The sequence below is a fragment of the Eleginops maclovinus genome, chromosome 15, assembly GCF_036324505.1.
Source record: "Eleginops maclovinus isolate JMC-PN-2008 ecotype Puerto Natales chromosome 15, JC_Emac_rtc_rv5, whole genome shotgun sequence".
Taxonomy (NCBI): Eukaryota; Metazoa; Chordata; class Actinopteri; order Perciformes; family Eleginopidae; genus Eleginops; species Eleginops maclovinus.
The window spans coordinates 681154-696945 of record NC_086363.1 but is presented as its reverse complement, the minus strand read 5'-3'; the positions used below and the strand labels follow the sequence as shown (position 1 = coordinate 696945).

The 15792-nt window shown below is 43.1% G+C and overlaps 2 protein-coding genes across 5 annotated transcripts in view; both read left to right on the top strand.

The window, feature by feature from the left end:
- pex7 (peroxisomal biogenesis factor 7) overlaps window positions 1-2654 on the top strand; it is a 35479-nt gene extending 32825 nt beyond the window's left edge. For both annotated transcript variants that reach the window (XM_063902132.1, XM_063902131.1), the window contains one exon: window positions 1614-2654. In XM_063902132.1, coding sequence (XP_063758202.1) covers window positions 1614-1697 — 84 coding nt within the window. In that variant the 3' untranslated portion in view covers window positions 1698-2654. The remainder of the gene's footprint in view (window positions 1-1613) is intronic.
- Window positions 2655-4756: 2102 nt separating this feature from the next.
- slc35d3 (solute carrier family 35 member D3) lies at window positions 4757-15430 on the top strand. Of its 3 annotated transcripts, XM_063902122.1 has the most exons (6): window positions 7523-7657; window positions 8140-8253; window positions 8345-8565; window positions 8939-9149; window positions 10635-10792; window positions 11039-15430. In XM_063902122.1, the coding sequence occupies exons 3-6, from the start codon at window positions 8506-8508 to the stop codon at window positions 11762-11764; spliced, it is 1155 nt and encodes a 384-aa protein (XP_063758192.1). In that variant the 5' UTR covers window positions 7523-7657; window positions 8140-8253; window positions 8345-8505; the 3' UTR covers window positions 11765-15430. The 3 variants fall into 3 exon arrangements, with proteins under 3 accessions (XP_063758191.1, XP_063758192.1, XP_063758193.1); XM_063902123.1 differs by lacking the exon at window positions 8140-8253 and having other exon boundaries at window positions 7535-7657; XM_063902121.1 differs by lacking the exons at window positions 8140-8253; window positions 8345-8565 and having other exon boundaries at window positions 4757-7657.
- Window positions 15431-15792: the final 362 nt, after the last annotated feature.

Below are 15792 nucleotides of genomic sequence, written 5' to 3'. Positions count from 1 at the left end.
ACGTCCCGCTTGATTACAGAGTGAGGAAAAAGAGAAGGGGGCACAGCTGTTATTTGTCCTTCGCTGCAAACATCTTGAAATGATTATTGTTTAATTTAGTAAAGATACAGATACATCGGTTTGATTCTGATTTTAATTTAGGAGTTGTTTGGTTTATTTAAAAAAAGGATATATCCAACACACTTTGAAATACAAGTGCAACAACTGCTTTGATTCAAGTCAAATATCTGAATTCTTACGTCGTTATTTCCCAAAGCCTGAAGCACCGTGTTGAAATAAGCACTTCTACTGATACAAATTCAATATATGTCTTACACACTTCCATATACGCAAACAGTCTTAGGTGCAACAATAACTTTATTAGCAACACCACAGGATCCCTCGTTTATTGACCGTTATCTGGTTTAAAATGGTGGAAAATGTCAGAGTGCATGTTTTCTGCAAAACCCCTCACATCAATAACTCATCCTTTGTGTGGAATAGACGTCCTCATAAATACAATATGTCACAATTTAAATTAGCATTAGCATATTGGTGTGTCCCTCATTTTGGAATGCATTCGTAACCACAATTCTTCTCACAAAAGCTTCTATTGTTTTTCATTTTTACGCTCGTTCACTCTCCTGATACAGCCAGAGGTTGAGCCTGAAACCAAAAAGGTAAATGCATGCAAACGCCTGTCTTCCTGTGTGGGCACTAATGGTGGTTGGCAGCCATTATGTTCAGCAATTACTGGAGAAATCCTCAGAATTATGAGAGAGAAAAAGCTTTTGGACCTTATGATCTTAATGTGCTCGACTTAACAACAGTCTGTGGAGCAAAGATTGGACGAAAATGCTGCCAAAAACATTTAGAATTACAAAATAATGCAGATTTACAAAGAGTTTTTACCAGTGCTGCAGCTGAGTGTCCTGAGCAATACATTCCCACTACGACGAATACCCTCTACCACGTTATATTCCTCAGCTTGACCTTTTCCCCCAGAGAAACGTGATTAAAGGTTACCCTCTGCATCGTTTTGCCTCGAGACACAAGTGTACATTAGAGAAGAAGGATGAAAGCAAAGAGAGGAATTACTCTCCGTGAGGGACGTCTGTCTGATGCCAAATATCTCACAGAGACTCATAGAGTATGTTCTGCCACTGCTGGAAACAGAGGGACAGGAGATAGATTTGAGTCTTTAGAGGAGTCCAGCGGCTGATACCGATAATGGAGGGTAATTTGGGGGAACACTTTGATGTAAGTGTGTGCCAGGGGAGCTCAGGTTATTTCACTTGCACTTAGAAAACAGCACCACACTCTGCAGAGAAACGGTGTGTGTGTCCTTGTGTGTGTTCTGGCCATGCACTATACTTAATAACATTCAGCCCTCGTGGTCGTAAAGCAGCTTTTCTCTGCTGCTAGAAACAATGTAGGTTTTCCGAATCAGATTTGAGTTTATTTGTCAAGTTGGTTTTGATATAGAAGGATTTCGCTTTGGTATATAAAAGTGCAAACATACAGAGATGGGAAATCGAGAGACAAACTGTCATTGAAATGCTTTAAGGTTCAAAAGTGTGTGTTATATGCCCCCCCCCCCATATCTGTAAAGGTGTGTGTTGTGTTTTCTGCAGGTGGTGGACTGTTCCTGGGATGAGACGGTGAAGATCTATACACCTGCCTGTCTGTCTGCAGGAACACACAGTACAGCACGTTAGAACACACACACACACACACACACACACACACACACACACACACACACACACACACACACACACACACACACACACACACACACACACACACACGGATGTAAAGTGGAATAGGTTGTTTTATCGACCCTAAACCCAAGCTGAGATGCACTGACACACATTTGCTTTCATTCTCTAAGAAATCATTTATTCATTTGACTGTAAAGAATGCTAAAGACCTTGATGTTAGCAGTGTGGTAGACGTGCTAGTTCTTTAAAATCAGTAACGTAATCATAACAATTACAAGTGCAAAGGAACAACTGTCCATCACAACTCCAACAGCGGTTAAAAGGTAATTACCCTCCAACACTGTAGGGGGCGCTAAATACAAATACATTATTATGTTGATTTAAACTATAGTTTTATATTTTCTAATATTAACCTGACCGAATTTCCTCATTGCTTTTATTCCTAAGCATTTTTATTCAGCACTTACTGCTGCCACGCTAATCCACCCATACACACATACAATCCGGGGACCACTGACAAAACGATACCTTTCTACCTGACTAATCCCTGTGTTTCTTTCTTATATCTGACCTTAACTAGTCCTAATAAGAACTTATACACCAAATCTTAACCCTAAAATGTCTTCTTGCTGTCCCCATAAGGAAGTCCCCTGTAGTAGTCCCCTTAAAGCCATGAAAACGAACACACACACACATCATCTGTAGGCGGTATGCACTTTCACTTAATTCCCAGATGATTCAAAATGACTTTCCTGTGAATGAATTGTGTCTTTATGATCCGTAACATCCTTGTGGTTACCTGCCTCTGTTTTATCTCACGGATTCTCTGTTTGACTGGAGAAGACTAAATGTAAACTGTGACTAACTTCCCCGCTGAAATGCCATCAGTGCAGATGTGTTTGTGGATGATGATCTGTACGTGCAGTGCCTTCAATAAAAATGCAAATATGATGTGGAGATGATATCATCGAGAGGAATGCTCTAAAGTCTGCGGGTCTCAAACACACAATGCTTCAGGAAGGACATTTTTAGAAGATGTTCCAAATATCAATTACAAAAAGAGCAGAAATATTAAGGAGTCCCTATTATGCTTTGTATCCTGTAGTGTGTTGTATGGGTGCATGTAAATGGTCTGCTAAGTCTAAAATCCCTGTCTCCCTCACACTTTGTGTTATAACCTTAATTGTAACATGTATTTGTGACCACTTCAATACGGTGCAACTCAACTCAGGGTCTTACTAAGGGTAGAAAGCACAGATAGACAGATGCATTTATTCATTATTGTTCCCACTTTCCAGAAGAAGTAGTAAAGGCAAAGTCTAAAAGTACTCTTTTACTGTGTCCGGTGAAGGTGTCTATTCAAACGGCACAAGGGCTCGAGAAGTAACCTCTAAAAGCATTCAGACATGCAAACGAAACATATTACGGAAAATAAAAACGTCGGGTTTCATCTCCAAGCTGCAGAATTGCTCAAATGTTCTTAGCCGTTGAATATAATTATGTGTGTGTGTGTGTGTGTGTGTGTGTGTGTGTGTGTGTGTGTGTGTGTGTGTGTGTGTGTGTGTGTGTGTGTGTGTGTGTGTGTGTGTGTGTGTGTGTGTGTGTGTGTGTGTGTGTGTGTGTGTGTGTGTGTGTGTGTGTGTGTGTGTGTGTGTGTGTGTGTGTGTGTGTGTGTGTGTGTGTGTGTGTGTGTGTGTGTGTGTCGTACGGATCTCCCCCACTCGTCCTTGCAGCAACCAATCGCAGCTCTCTGTGCTGATGATGCGTGAAGGGGTCCTCTCTGCCCCTGCAGCCAATCATCTGCAGGGAAAGCCTCCTCCTCTTCCTCCTCCTCCTCCTCTTCCTCCACCTCCTCCTCACTTTTTTTAATCTCCTCTTGCCCTTCTGTCTTTCACGATCTCCACTCGCCCACTTCCTGTCGTCTCGTCTTTCTTCACCTTCTTGGTTTTGTACCCTCCTCCTCCTCTCTGTTCCTCTCCTCTCTTCTCCTCTCCATTTCTTTTTCCTTCCTCACCTTCTTCATCTTCTGCTCTACTTTCCTCTCCTCTCTTCCCTCTCCATTTCTTTTTCCTTCCTCTCCTTCTTCATCTTCTGCTTTACTTTCCTCTCCTCTCTTCCCTCTCCATTTCTTTTTCCTTCCTCACCTTCTTCATCTTCTGCTCTACTTTCCTCTCCTCTCTTCCCTCTCCTGTACATTGCTTCACCTTCCCTTACTTCCTCTTTGTTCCCCTTGTTGAATGCAGTGCTATTCAGTTCATGAAACCATGTTTCTGCAAAACTGAATATGAAAACCTTCCGTTTCCACTGTTGATGCCAAGAAGAAATGCACACAATGAAAGATGTAACTGAGCAGAAAGCGGACTAGCACATAAACCAACAGAGAAACGTGATTTTGAATTGCATATTAGCAGAAGTTGCCTCACCTTCCTCTTCTTCATTCAGTGTGGCTCGGTGCTACTTTTTTAATGCCTGCTCTTTTTTTCTGTCCTTTCCTTTTTCTGCAAAATCACATGTGAAAACTTCTATCAGAAGGAAATGTGTGCAGAAAAGACCCAGAAATAGGATTTAATGGATCACTATTCCATGAAAGTTGTTTATAAAATCAGTTTCTACTCTTCAGTCAAATATTTATCACATGTTGGAATTCAAATGACAAACCTGTGTGCACGTTCAGCGTGAGCGTTTCCAAAAAGTCCATTTTAATGACACATTTGCAGAAGTTTGAGCTTCAGTCTTTCACTGGGAATGTGTGCAACTCCTTTTATCCCTGCCCATTTTCACTTGTCCTTCCCTTTCGCTTTTCCTTTGTTTTACAGAAAACGTGATTTAGTTGATCACTTTTCCATGAAGCAAAAAACCTGTTTCTACTCTTCAGTAAAATATGAATTGCTTGTTTGAATTCATATGAAATGTAAACCAAGAAAAGAAAATACAAAGCAGCTATTTTTAATTTCACATTTGCATAAGTTGCACAATATCGTTCCTCTCACCCGTTCCTTTACAGTTCTGCAAAATCACACGGGACAAACCTTCATTTTGAGGAGACTGTGTGAGAAATCCAGAGAGAATGTGATTGAATTGATTTCTGTTGTTAATAGACCTTCAGCTCCTAAACCAACAGGAAAGGTGCGTTCTGCAGAAGCTGCTCTGCTCGTCCCCTCGCTCACTGTGATTGCCTGCTCCATATTAATGTGCAGCTCCTCGTGAGGATGGGTTCAGGTCTGTTCCGTTCTGTGTTTTAAGTGAAATTACTCGGTCTAATCTGTGCGAGCTGTAGTGAGAGGAATAATGGAGGAAGGCATTAGTTTTCCTAAACCCTCGGCCGGTGTTAATCTCTCCCGTTTGAACGCCTCTGTTAATTGGAAGCTAATGGTCTGCCTCCCCCGTGGCCTGGGAGCTCTGATTCTCTGATGAAATATTTCAATTAAAATATTCTCCAAGTCATTTCCACGCCTGTTAGGAGCGATGGGGAGGTCTCTGTTCCTGATAATGAGGAGGAGGAGAAAAGGTGTTGGCAAACTTCCCAACATTTTTATCATTCTTTCTTTCCTTAAATTAAAAATAAGAAACAAACTCTAAATTATTGTTAAACTGATCAATTCAAAAAGTATAAATATGATTCATATTAAAGAATAATTAGCAAATAATCAATAAATATGTAAATACAAGTTGTGTTAAAATAATGATTCAATTAAAGATAATATACAGAGGCAATAGTAATCAAATCAATAACAATGAAAGCAGCTCGCTTAAGGTTTCCTTCAGTTTCTCAAACAGAAAATCTTCAGATATTTGAGATGATTTTCTAACTCCTCCGCTTGTTGTTGATATGACCTATTTCAGCTGCTTCGTGCTGATGCGTCCTCACAGAATCTGTGGATGTTTTAATCTGGTTTCTGTTGATTTCCTGATTTAATTTATCTTATAAATCCTTAATCTGTCACGCTAATAACGCAGATTTGAAGTGTTGAGCTGTGAGAAGAGATGGAGGTAAACGGAGCTAGAGACACAGAGGGATCTGGTTCTGGTCCATGTGCTGTGGTGCCACATTTCAAAGGCTACACACTTTCATATTTACAGCAAAATGCAATTAATTTTCAATGGAAAATGCAATGTTTTCCTGTACATGAAACCAGGTTGCTGCTGCAACATTGGACGGGAAATAAAAGTATATTTAGCAGAAATAGAAGAAGGTGATTTGATGCTGTTCTGATATACCTTGTGTTTAATGGATATCCAAGCAGAGGAACAATGAGCATCTTTTGGTATGGATGCACAGTCCAGATGTCCTACAACGAGGAAAAATGAAGTGTCTTGAATCTTGTAAAGAAGAGCTCTGGTTCCACATTTACAAACAATGCAGTGAAGTCCATTGATAGATAGGACCTCTCCTCTGATCAGGTCCATTTAAACCGTTGGGTTTGATTAGTCGACAGCTACAGCCTGATAGCGTTAGCCTGTCTTTATGTGTTCCTCTTGCTCGTTCTGCTGCTGTTTCACATTTTAGATCGTATTGGTGTCCTAATTATGTGTAGTTTGGACAGTTTGAAACCCCTTCACCGTACACAATAACAGGGAACTGCTGTCTGATCTTTCATACCTTTTTGTTTTAGGTATTTTACACTTTGAGAATTATTTGCACGTGTCTTTTTTCATTAGTGTCTTGAGGCACCTGCATGTTTAATATCTGTATTACGGACACCTGCATTATCCTTTATGTTTATCTGCAGTTTTATAAGTTTGATATCTCTCTACTGCACACAGCGTGCTCATGCAAACACAGTGAGCTGCTTCATGAATGAAATGCTTTTAAAGGAGTTTAACTACAGCATGAATGAATGAGTGAATGGATCTCAATGAGGCTTCATGTAATTCTATGGGAGATGCATCTTTGTTGGTTCCTCTGGATGCTGTTATTAGCTCCCTCCCTCTCTCTCTCTCCCCCCACACACTCTCTCCCCCACTCTCTCTCTCTCTCTTCCCCACACTTCTCTCTCTCTCTCTCTCGGGTACTCAGCCAAGAGGCGCTGCGGCAAAATGTCATATATCCCGGGCAGCTCTCAGAGGACGGACTCTCCTTTGCTGTACCTGAACACATCTGCTGCTGCAGGAAACACTTCCTCCTCTTCCTCCTCTTCCTATCTCAGTTTCTGGAGCTTTCTTTGTTTTCTGAAACAGAAATGCAGAGAAAAAGTCACCGATGAAGTCAGTGGAAACTACACGCAGAGAGGATTTCCTGCTGAAACAAGGAGCCAAACTGCACTTTAAACTGAAGACTGGAGAGTCAGCAGCTGCTGTTCCTCTCCTTCACATCTCACTTTGATTACTTCTTCTCTGAAAGTGCAGATTGAGCCGCTCACACACGCGGTTTCAGCCTCTTCTCCTTCCTCTCCAGCAGCAGCGCGTCGCAGCCGTGCGTAAAAACCTCCAAACCTTCCCCCTGATCCCCGGGACTCTCCCTCTCTCTCCTCCCCGGGCTGTTGAAGGCACCTTCAGGACTTCCCCCCCCACCCCCACCCCTGAATGACTCTCTGAAGCCGAGTTTTCATCCTGTCGTCCTTCCTCTCCTCTCCGTCCAGCCGCGCGTAAAAGCCTCCAAACCTTCCCCCTTATCCCCGGGACTAGCCCTCTGTCTTCACCCACAGGACTTCCTCTCTCCCACCCCCCCCCCCTGTCTCCCTCCCCACTCCCTCCTCTGAATGACTCTGTAAAGCCCGCAGCAGAGCACCATGGATGTGTTGAAGAGCCGCTTCCTGGGCATCGGAGTGGCCGTTGCGCACGGCGTGTTCTCCGGCTCCCTGAACATCCTGCTGAAGTTCCTCATCAGTAACTACCACTTCAACTACCTGACGCTCATCCAGCTGCTGACCAGCTCCACCGCCGCGCTCAGCCTGGAGCTGCTGCGCCGGCTGGGGAAGGTCAACGTGCCGCCGTTCAGCGTGCAGCTCTCCAAGGTAAAGCAAATCATATATTTAATAAAGTGAGTAAGTCAGGGTTAGGGAAGTGGATAAGGTCAAAGACAGTTATATTTGGTGATTCGCAGACAGGGATCCAGACTCTTTGTAACAGCTGCAACTTATGAAGTGCTGAAATGATAAAAGCTTTAAAGTATTTTATTCAGAAACATCAGCAGTCAAAGTAAAGATGTGCAAAGACATAAAAATACTAAAGTATGAATAAAAACGTAAAATACAAAATAAAATACATACTATATTTATAACTCATTCAGTGTAAGAGTAATGTGAAGATGTGCAAATGGAACAACAATATGTAAAGAAAAGTGAACATTTTACTGCAGTTTTTATGAGGGATTAAAATGTACCTAAACAAAGATAAAAACAAAGTGTTTGACTTATAGTTTAAAAAGCGTAGCGTGGGATTCATCTAAAGATCATTAGGCTTCTTGGATCTAATCTAATGGTTTGAATACTTGAAGCCTGTTCCTTTATCTTCCTGCTCCTGTGAGGCTTCAGACCGAGTGAATATTCCTGACCCTCACCATGTGTCAGAGGAACCCTGATAAAGGTTGCCTGATCATCAGCTGGTCATGGTAATGATTTACAAACTGCCTGTTGGTGTGTTCCACTGATTGACTGACGGACAGATTCACTGATCGACTCGTCCTTTAACTTCATTGGCAGGACTGTTCATAAGGATCATCTGAAAGGCACATTAAGACCAGACATCATAGATGTGCAGAGACAGCCTGCGTTCATGTTGGATATAAACCGTCAGACTGCGCAATGTGCTGCAACCAAATCATCATCAATATATCGGGTTTAAAGAGACTCTTCGGAACACAATGAGCCCTGATTATATTTGTGATTCTGGAAACTGCTGCTGGTGCCTGAGAAAAGATCAGGTGAACTCCAGAGTCAGCTGCACCAGATTCCATGCTGCTTTTTTCACATCATTTTGACTTTAATCTCACAGATTTGACCTCTTTGCTAAAATAAAGTTAAAACAAACCCCTCTTCTAGATCACAAAGGCTTGGCTTTAAGTGAAGCTAACGCAGTAGCACTTCATCTGGTTTGGTTTATAGACAGGATGCCTGCAGGACTCTTGCTTTGTGTTTGTTTCTTCAGTGCAGTTATTGTACGCCGCTAAATGAAATGTAATGATTCAAACGTCTCTGTGTGTGTGTGTGTGTGTGTGTGTGTGTGTGTGTGTGTGTGTGTGTGTGTGTGTGTGTGTGTGTGTGTGTGTGTGTGTGTGTGTGTGTGTGTGTGTGCAGGAGTTTGGCCCGGTGTGTATCCTCTCCACGCTGCAGTCCACCCTGACTCTGTGGTCTCTGCGTGGCCTCAGCCTCCCGATGTACGTCGTGTTTAAGCGCTGCCTGCCGCTCTTCACGCTCAGCATCGGCGTGTGCGTGCTGAGGAACGGCGTGCCGTCCGTCGGCGTGGTCATCGCCGTGATCATCACCACAGGGGGCGCTGCACTGGCCGGTAAATCACACGCTTTCTACAGCTTTTCCTACAAAAAGGCTCTCACTAGGATCCCTTCAACTCTTCGGATAACTACGGAGCCCAATGCCTCCAACAACCAAAACACACACATAACCGGCCAAGCACGTTCCTTATTCCCTGTAGTCCCCCTCTCATAAAGCCCCTGGATTCAGATCCCTCCGACAGCAGCTTGTCTTCATGTGTGAAGCTGCTTTTACTTCCTGTCCTGTGAAGATCATTTCAGCAGTAAATAATCTCCATTCCATCACTGTTAATGATCCTGGAGTAATAAACAGAAACACACGGAGGATTCATTTCCTGAATCAATCTCTCTGCTGCAGGGGGAGGGGGGGGGGGGGGGCATGAAGTGTGAAATGTGCAGAATATCAAACTAATGGACCGATTCATCTTCCTGGGTTCCGTCTTTTCCTCCTGTTGATCTTTTCATATTCGTGGATTCATTCAGCAGATAATCTCACTCTGCGTTCGTAGCTGAAAAAGAGCTGCATATGAAATGTTGTTTTCAGAAACGGAGGAAAGAGGTGTTTCTTGGGGACTAAAATTGAACAGATAGTGGCTTTAAATATTCCTTACAGCAGCATTAATATCTCAGGCAAAGACAGCATCACATCACACACGTTACTGACGGACTGAGTCACCTGTTAGACGCTTACACACTCAATACCGTGGACAATCACAGGAGCAAGTGGGGGTGAAGGGTCTCCCCAACGACATGCTGACTGCAGCGGGACTGGAACCAGCTCCATGCCACTGAGCCCCAGCCTCCCTCCTTTAAGTGTAGAGAGGAGTGTGTGATCTGTCCTATTGGTCCACTTTGAGATGTGCATTTTCCTAAAACCACAACCAGATATTATTTCTAAAGCCAAAATATAAAACACAAATATAACTTTTTCCCCAGAAGTGCTTCAACGTATTCTCTCATTTGTCTCTGCTGATTATTAAACGTGTATTTTATTGCATTCTTGAATTATCACAACTTTATTTCCCCCAATATTATTCACAATATACAACAGAATAAATCAGAAATGTTAAAAATGGAAACGTTTGTTCTAAATGTTATTTCACATTTTGCATAGCCAACCTTTGCTCGGAGAGTCACTGTTTGAGTCGTTTTATGGGATGTGTGGAGAGTACTTCACGCTGTTTATGTCCTCTTGGATGACGCCACGTGCTGGAAGTCTTTAAAATGATTGATTCCGATTGATTTCGATCAGATTTCCCATAAAACGTGACTGAGCGTGTTTCATTTTTACTGCCTTTGATCTCTGTGCACAGCGCCTCAGAAATCAATGCTTGGATTTATTTAGGACTTGATGAAACACATTCACACTGTTCAAATGATTAGTCTTTAAAAAAGCCACAGAACTCTGATCCAAGTCTGAAATACAAACGAGGAAATGAAAATAATCTTAAAGAGAGAAAAGGAGTCTTTTCTTACAAATCTTCCCCTGGTTTCTTCTCAAGGTGCGGGGGATCTCACGGGCGACCCCTTCGGTTACGTCACCGGCGTGCTGGCGGTCATCATCCACGCCTCGTACCTGGTGGTGATCCAGAAGACGAGTCTGGACAGCGAGTACGGTCCGCTCACAGCGCAGTACGCCATCGCCATCATGGCCTCGCCGGTAAGGACCTCTGAGTACTAAGAAACCGTGCCGCTGCTCCACCAGTGGAAAATCTGCTGAAAGATTGTAGGTTTTGAGGGTTTAAGCAAAACAAATGCCCATTGATCTGAAAATACAGACTTTCCCTTCACAAAACAGGAGCACATATAACTCTTACATACCTTATTATATTCAGTAAACGATCCATCGCTCCTAGATGATGTTTCCAGCAGGTATAGAGTAGGTCTAACCTCTCTGTCCCTTCAGGTGCTGCTGGTGTGCTCCCTGGTCTCCCTGGACACCATCAACATGTGGTCGTACGAGGGCTGGAAGGACCCCCACATCACCGTCATCTTCTTCTTCTGCGTCTTCATCGGCTGCGCCATGAACTTCACCACGCTGCACTGCACCTACATCAACTCCGCCGTCACCACCAGCTTCGTGGGCGTGGTCAAGAGCATCGCCACCATCACCGTGGGCATGCTGGCGTTCAGCGACGTGGCGCCCACTCGGCTGTTCATCGGCGGCGTGGCGGTCAACACCATCGGCTCCATCACCTACTGCGTGGTCAAATACTTTGAGACGAAGAAGAAGAGCTTGTACGAGGACCTGGAGGAGGCGGGGAAGGACGGAGCGCTGCCTGGTGAGCCTCACCAAGAGAAACCGGCTCTGAACGGGGATCCTGGATCTAATCCGGGACAAACGGATGTGGAGGGAACGTTGAGCGGCGAGGGGAAGACGGAGGGAGTGCAGGAAGGCTTGGCTAACGGAGACGCGTGGACAGGAAACGGAGAAGCAGGAGCGAATCCCCATGTCATGACGGAAACAGAAATGCTGGAGATGCAGCGGGAACACCTCCACAGGGAGAAGGCCTCCCCCGGCCCCGGTCAGTCGATCAGTGACAGCTATGTGGGGGTGTGGAGGTCCATCAGACATCTGCAGTTCATGAAGAAGGACCCTTTGATCGACAACATGGAGCAGCAGAGTCCGTAGGGCTAGAAAAGAGACCTGGACAGACTGCTGCAAAAAACCAGAGAAGAACAAACTGTATGTCCACCGGGACCGTCTCTCATCAGCAGCGCCGGACAAATGCCCGCCTGAAACATGTATGCTGCCAAACCTCGATGGGCTTTTTGTGCTAAAAGTTCAATTTCATCACACAAGGCTTTGAGAGCAAAGAACCGAATCAGAGTCAATGTTTGTGTTTCTAAAGTAAAAAGAGGTTCCTGGTGGAGAAGAGTGGATGAAGAGTTTTGCGAGAAGCTGCCTGTCAGAGATACATTCTGCGGGGACGAGGCTAACGCCGTGTAGCATGATTTGCGTCTCCTCGGATTAGCCTGCTAGTCACTAAAAAAAAGCAGGTCTTGTTGTAAAAGTGCAAAAACATCCAATCAGGGAAGAGCAACCAAACAGCAGCAGACGCCTGAGAGTTAATGTCTTATTATTTAAATGCCTGGGGAACTCTTGTTCCCGCTCGATTGGAAGATGTGACATCTGTAGAAGCATGCGCTGGTCAGAAAAAAATGCTAACGGCTCCGGGTGTTTGAGTCTGAAAAGGAGATATTCATGTTTCTGCTGTGAGCTGTTTGGGAAATGGACCAGAAATAAGGTGTTCAATGTAAGGTTCTGCTGTTACGTTAAAAAGGTATTACAGCTTTTCTGTTTCTGTGCCATTACCTAACATGCACACTGGCACAGAACATTAGCAGTGCATTCTCCTTATCATGTTAGCTTAGCTTAGCATAAAGACTGGAAGCAGGGAACAGCAGCTTGCAAGTCTCCGTCCAATTAAAGTCAAAAACAAAAGCATCCAACACAGGTAAGACTTTCCAAGATCTCCAATATTGATTCATGTGGAACAAACCCTTTAAGTCACAGTTGAAGCGGTAGGCAGGGAGGCATCTCAAGCAGGTTACATTTAGGCATCAGCAGTGTGTTCTTGCTGTGTTGCAAGAATCAAAAGAGTAATGGCTCCCATTTGAAGAAAGACCACTATAGTTTAATGGATAATAATATGCGAGGACTGAGGCGATCGTCTAAAATGCAAAGTGGGGGTAGTTTGAATCAGACAGGGTTAGATTAAGTGTTTCTGTAGGTATGGGTATGTTTTGTTAACCTCATCTGAAACTGGAGAACTACGAGAAATAACGTCTGTACATTTCTCTTTGCTAACTTCAGTTTCATTGGACAGAAAGCCTTTAATCTGGAAACACAAATGGAATACACTCTTTCCCTTCACAAACAGCAGCATATATGGCTAACTATTGTGCAGATTAAGAGCGCCTCTGATTGGTTAGTACTCGTTGTATTTATTGGTTGGGTTTGAAGCATGAGAAGGTCGATTGGTTCGGGTGAGGGTAAGAAAATCAAGGGCATTAAGGGTTTACTATTTCATGAAAAAACGTAAAGAATTGAATGAAATTCACCCCAAAAAAAGCCTGACATTTCCACCAAAGTTTTAAGATGTTCAACATGAAACAGAGATTAAAATATTCGAATGCGGCAACACTTTCTGGTCTTATGCAAAACCTGTACAGTTTACAGCTGAGCAGGAGCCACATGTTGCTGAATTTAGTGAAGATGTCGGGCATTTGACATAAATTACTGCCTCTTCGTGAAGCCCAGCCTCTCCTCTCACAGTCAGAGGTTTCCGTTCTGTATCCGCCCTTAACATATCTGTTTTAACTCCAAGCCAGAAAGATGTATCTCCTCTTCCTCAAACATTATCTCCGTCCACACAGAAAAAGCTACCGGCGTCTTCGACTGCGTGTGGAGAGAAAAAGCTGTCAGGCGGTGATATTGATCGGTATTGATTTTTCTCCTCACACTCCCCAAACTTCATTTAACGGTACAAAAGATCTGATGTCGCCCGGAGCTGCAGCAGACAGGGTGTGTGCAGCTGCCTCGTCCCTCTGTTGTCTGGACCATCGACGGTTTACTTAAAAGATACGTGAGGTTGTTGAAGCATGACGTGATTGCTTATTGTTGCAGGTGTGTGTGTGTGTGTGGGTGATTTTGAGTCAGTGGGTACCACCACGATGAACCGTTGATGTGTAATGTTTCCCAGTATGTCCAGGTTTTATAAAAACGTAAATGAATATATTTGAAATGTTTATTTGTCCCTGACACACAAGTCTAAAGCCTGCTGAAACTAAATGAAAGCACACGTTCAGAAGTGTTTTAGAGTTCCCTGCAGTTATTAATCCATTTATTCTGCTTAGTTTGGACCCACCTTTCTCATCATTTACATTAAAGCCAGATTCATTTACATCTTTCAGAACAATTATGCTTAATTTTACACGTCAAAAACCTCCTAATAATTGCTATTTGGCGAGAACCAATTATGAACAAAATGGAGATCATTGAATGAACCCTCCCAATTAAGAATTTGTAATTCATTGCTACCATGAACTCCCCTTTTCTAGTTATTTTAATGAGTGCACAGCGGATCGGCTTAGCATGCAAACATCTGTCTTAACATGCTTACAGTTTCAAATAATCAGTGAATAATAGGGTCACACAACTTATATTTCCCCAATAATTTACATAATTAATTTAATTGGACAGTTCTTTTTGTGGATTCTACGGAAAAAGCTCTTTGCAGTAAAATGCAGAACTTGTATTTCTTTTTCTGTCATCTGTAAAAAATAATTGAAGATTCTGAAGATGGGTGCAAGCAGCCTGGGGTCAAGACACCCTGTGGAAGAAGCAGAAAGACATGGCTCTGTTTGGGCATGGAAAAAAGTAAATGCTTTTCTCTGATTCTACCAAAAAAATGGTTCGTTTTCGTTCGTCCAAAATGTAAAGGATGTTCACCAACAGTTAGTTTAGTTGTAACATTACAAGGTTTTCTTCTGGGTCACTTCCGTTGACATTTCCCCTTGCTCCCCTTGCCTGCAAACATGTCCAGTAATCAGTTCATGAAGACTCCGTTTCATCAGGTAACGGACAAAGTGACTTCCAACAACATCCATCATCCATTTAGTTGAAGTGAGTTTGTATGGCCCAAACTCTCACCCTGCCTCGTCTTTATTTAACTCCCTTTTGTCCTAATTCTTACGAGTGCTGTTTACCTGAGCTTTGGCGTACTGATAAAGCTAAATCATCAACGTACACTCAAATACATCTGGCTTTTTGGACAGCAAAATATGGGGCTAACGTAAGCCATCTTAAGACTGGTTTGGATCTTTAATGCTGACATTTGGTGCCAACAGAAGACATGTAACTCAAGGACTAACTGTTATATCTTTGGAAAATCTGATCCCACCTTTTTTAATTCTTTCTTTGCATCTCCTAATCCTCAAAAAGCATTTCAAATAAGCGGCTAGAAAATGTCCTCACTCCGTGGGTCTAACGCTGGCATTGGTCCTCACAAATGTTAGAATACAAACACAGTGGGTATACACATTGTTCCCCAGGGTGTTTTGGAGTGACTTGGAGAAGAAAACAAAACAAGGAGCAGTCATTTCCAGGTTGTTTCGTTTATTTCTGTTTTATTCATTTGCACGTAAAGTTATTGCCCGTGTTTTGAGTCTGTATTGTTCCTGAGACGGAAAAAAAAGTGTCTGGTGAAGTGAATGGACCATCTGCTGTTCGATTTGCATGTGAAGTGCAAAGTGAAATGTTTTTTAACATAAAGGAATCTCTCAGTGGGATGTTTATTGTTGTGCTGTTGTTGTTTGTGCGGGGAAGCCCTGTTTACGGAGGCGTCATCGTGGTGATGATGGACGAATACAGACGTAATGATTCACTTTACAAGATTACATCATTATATCTTTATCAGGTGTGTGTGTGTGTGTGTGTGTGTGTGTGTGTGTGTGTGTGTGTGTGTGTGTGTGTGTGTGTGTGTGTGTGTGTGTGTGTGTGTGTGTGTGTGTGTGTGTGTGTGTGTGTGTGTGTGTGTGTGTGTGTGTGTGTGTGTGTGTGTGTGTGTGTTCAGAGGGCTCTCTGAAACTATTGTTTTATCATCGTGGCAGAAATCATTATGTTCCTCCAGGGAAAGAAAACTCGATGTATTTGCT

What these genes read in the sequence shown, in the direction of transcription:
- slc35d3 (XM_063902121.1), top strand. Translation starts at nt 7,433, where the DNA reads ATGGATGTGTTGAAGAGCCGCTTCCTGGGCATCGGAGTGGCCGTTGCG. An exon ending in AGGGGGCGCTGCACTGGCCG is followed by an intron (nt 9,150 to 10,634) that starts GTAAATCACACG and finishes TTTCTTCTCAAG; the next exon opens with GTGCGGGGGATCTCACGGGC. An exon ending in TCGCCATCATGGCCTCGCCG is followed by an intron (nt 10,793 to 11,038) that starts GTAAGGACCTCT and finishes CTGTCCCTTCAG; the next exon opens with GTGCTGCTGGTGTGCTCCCT.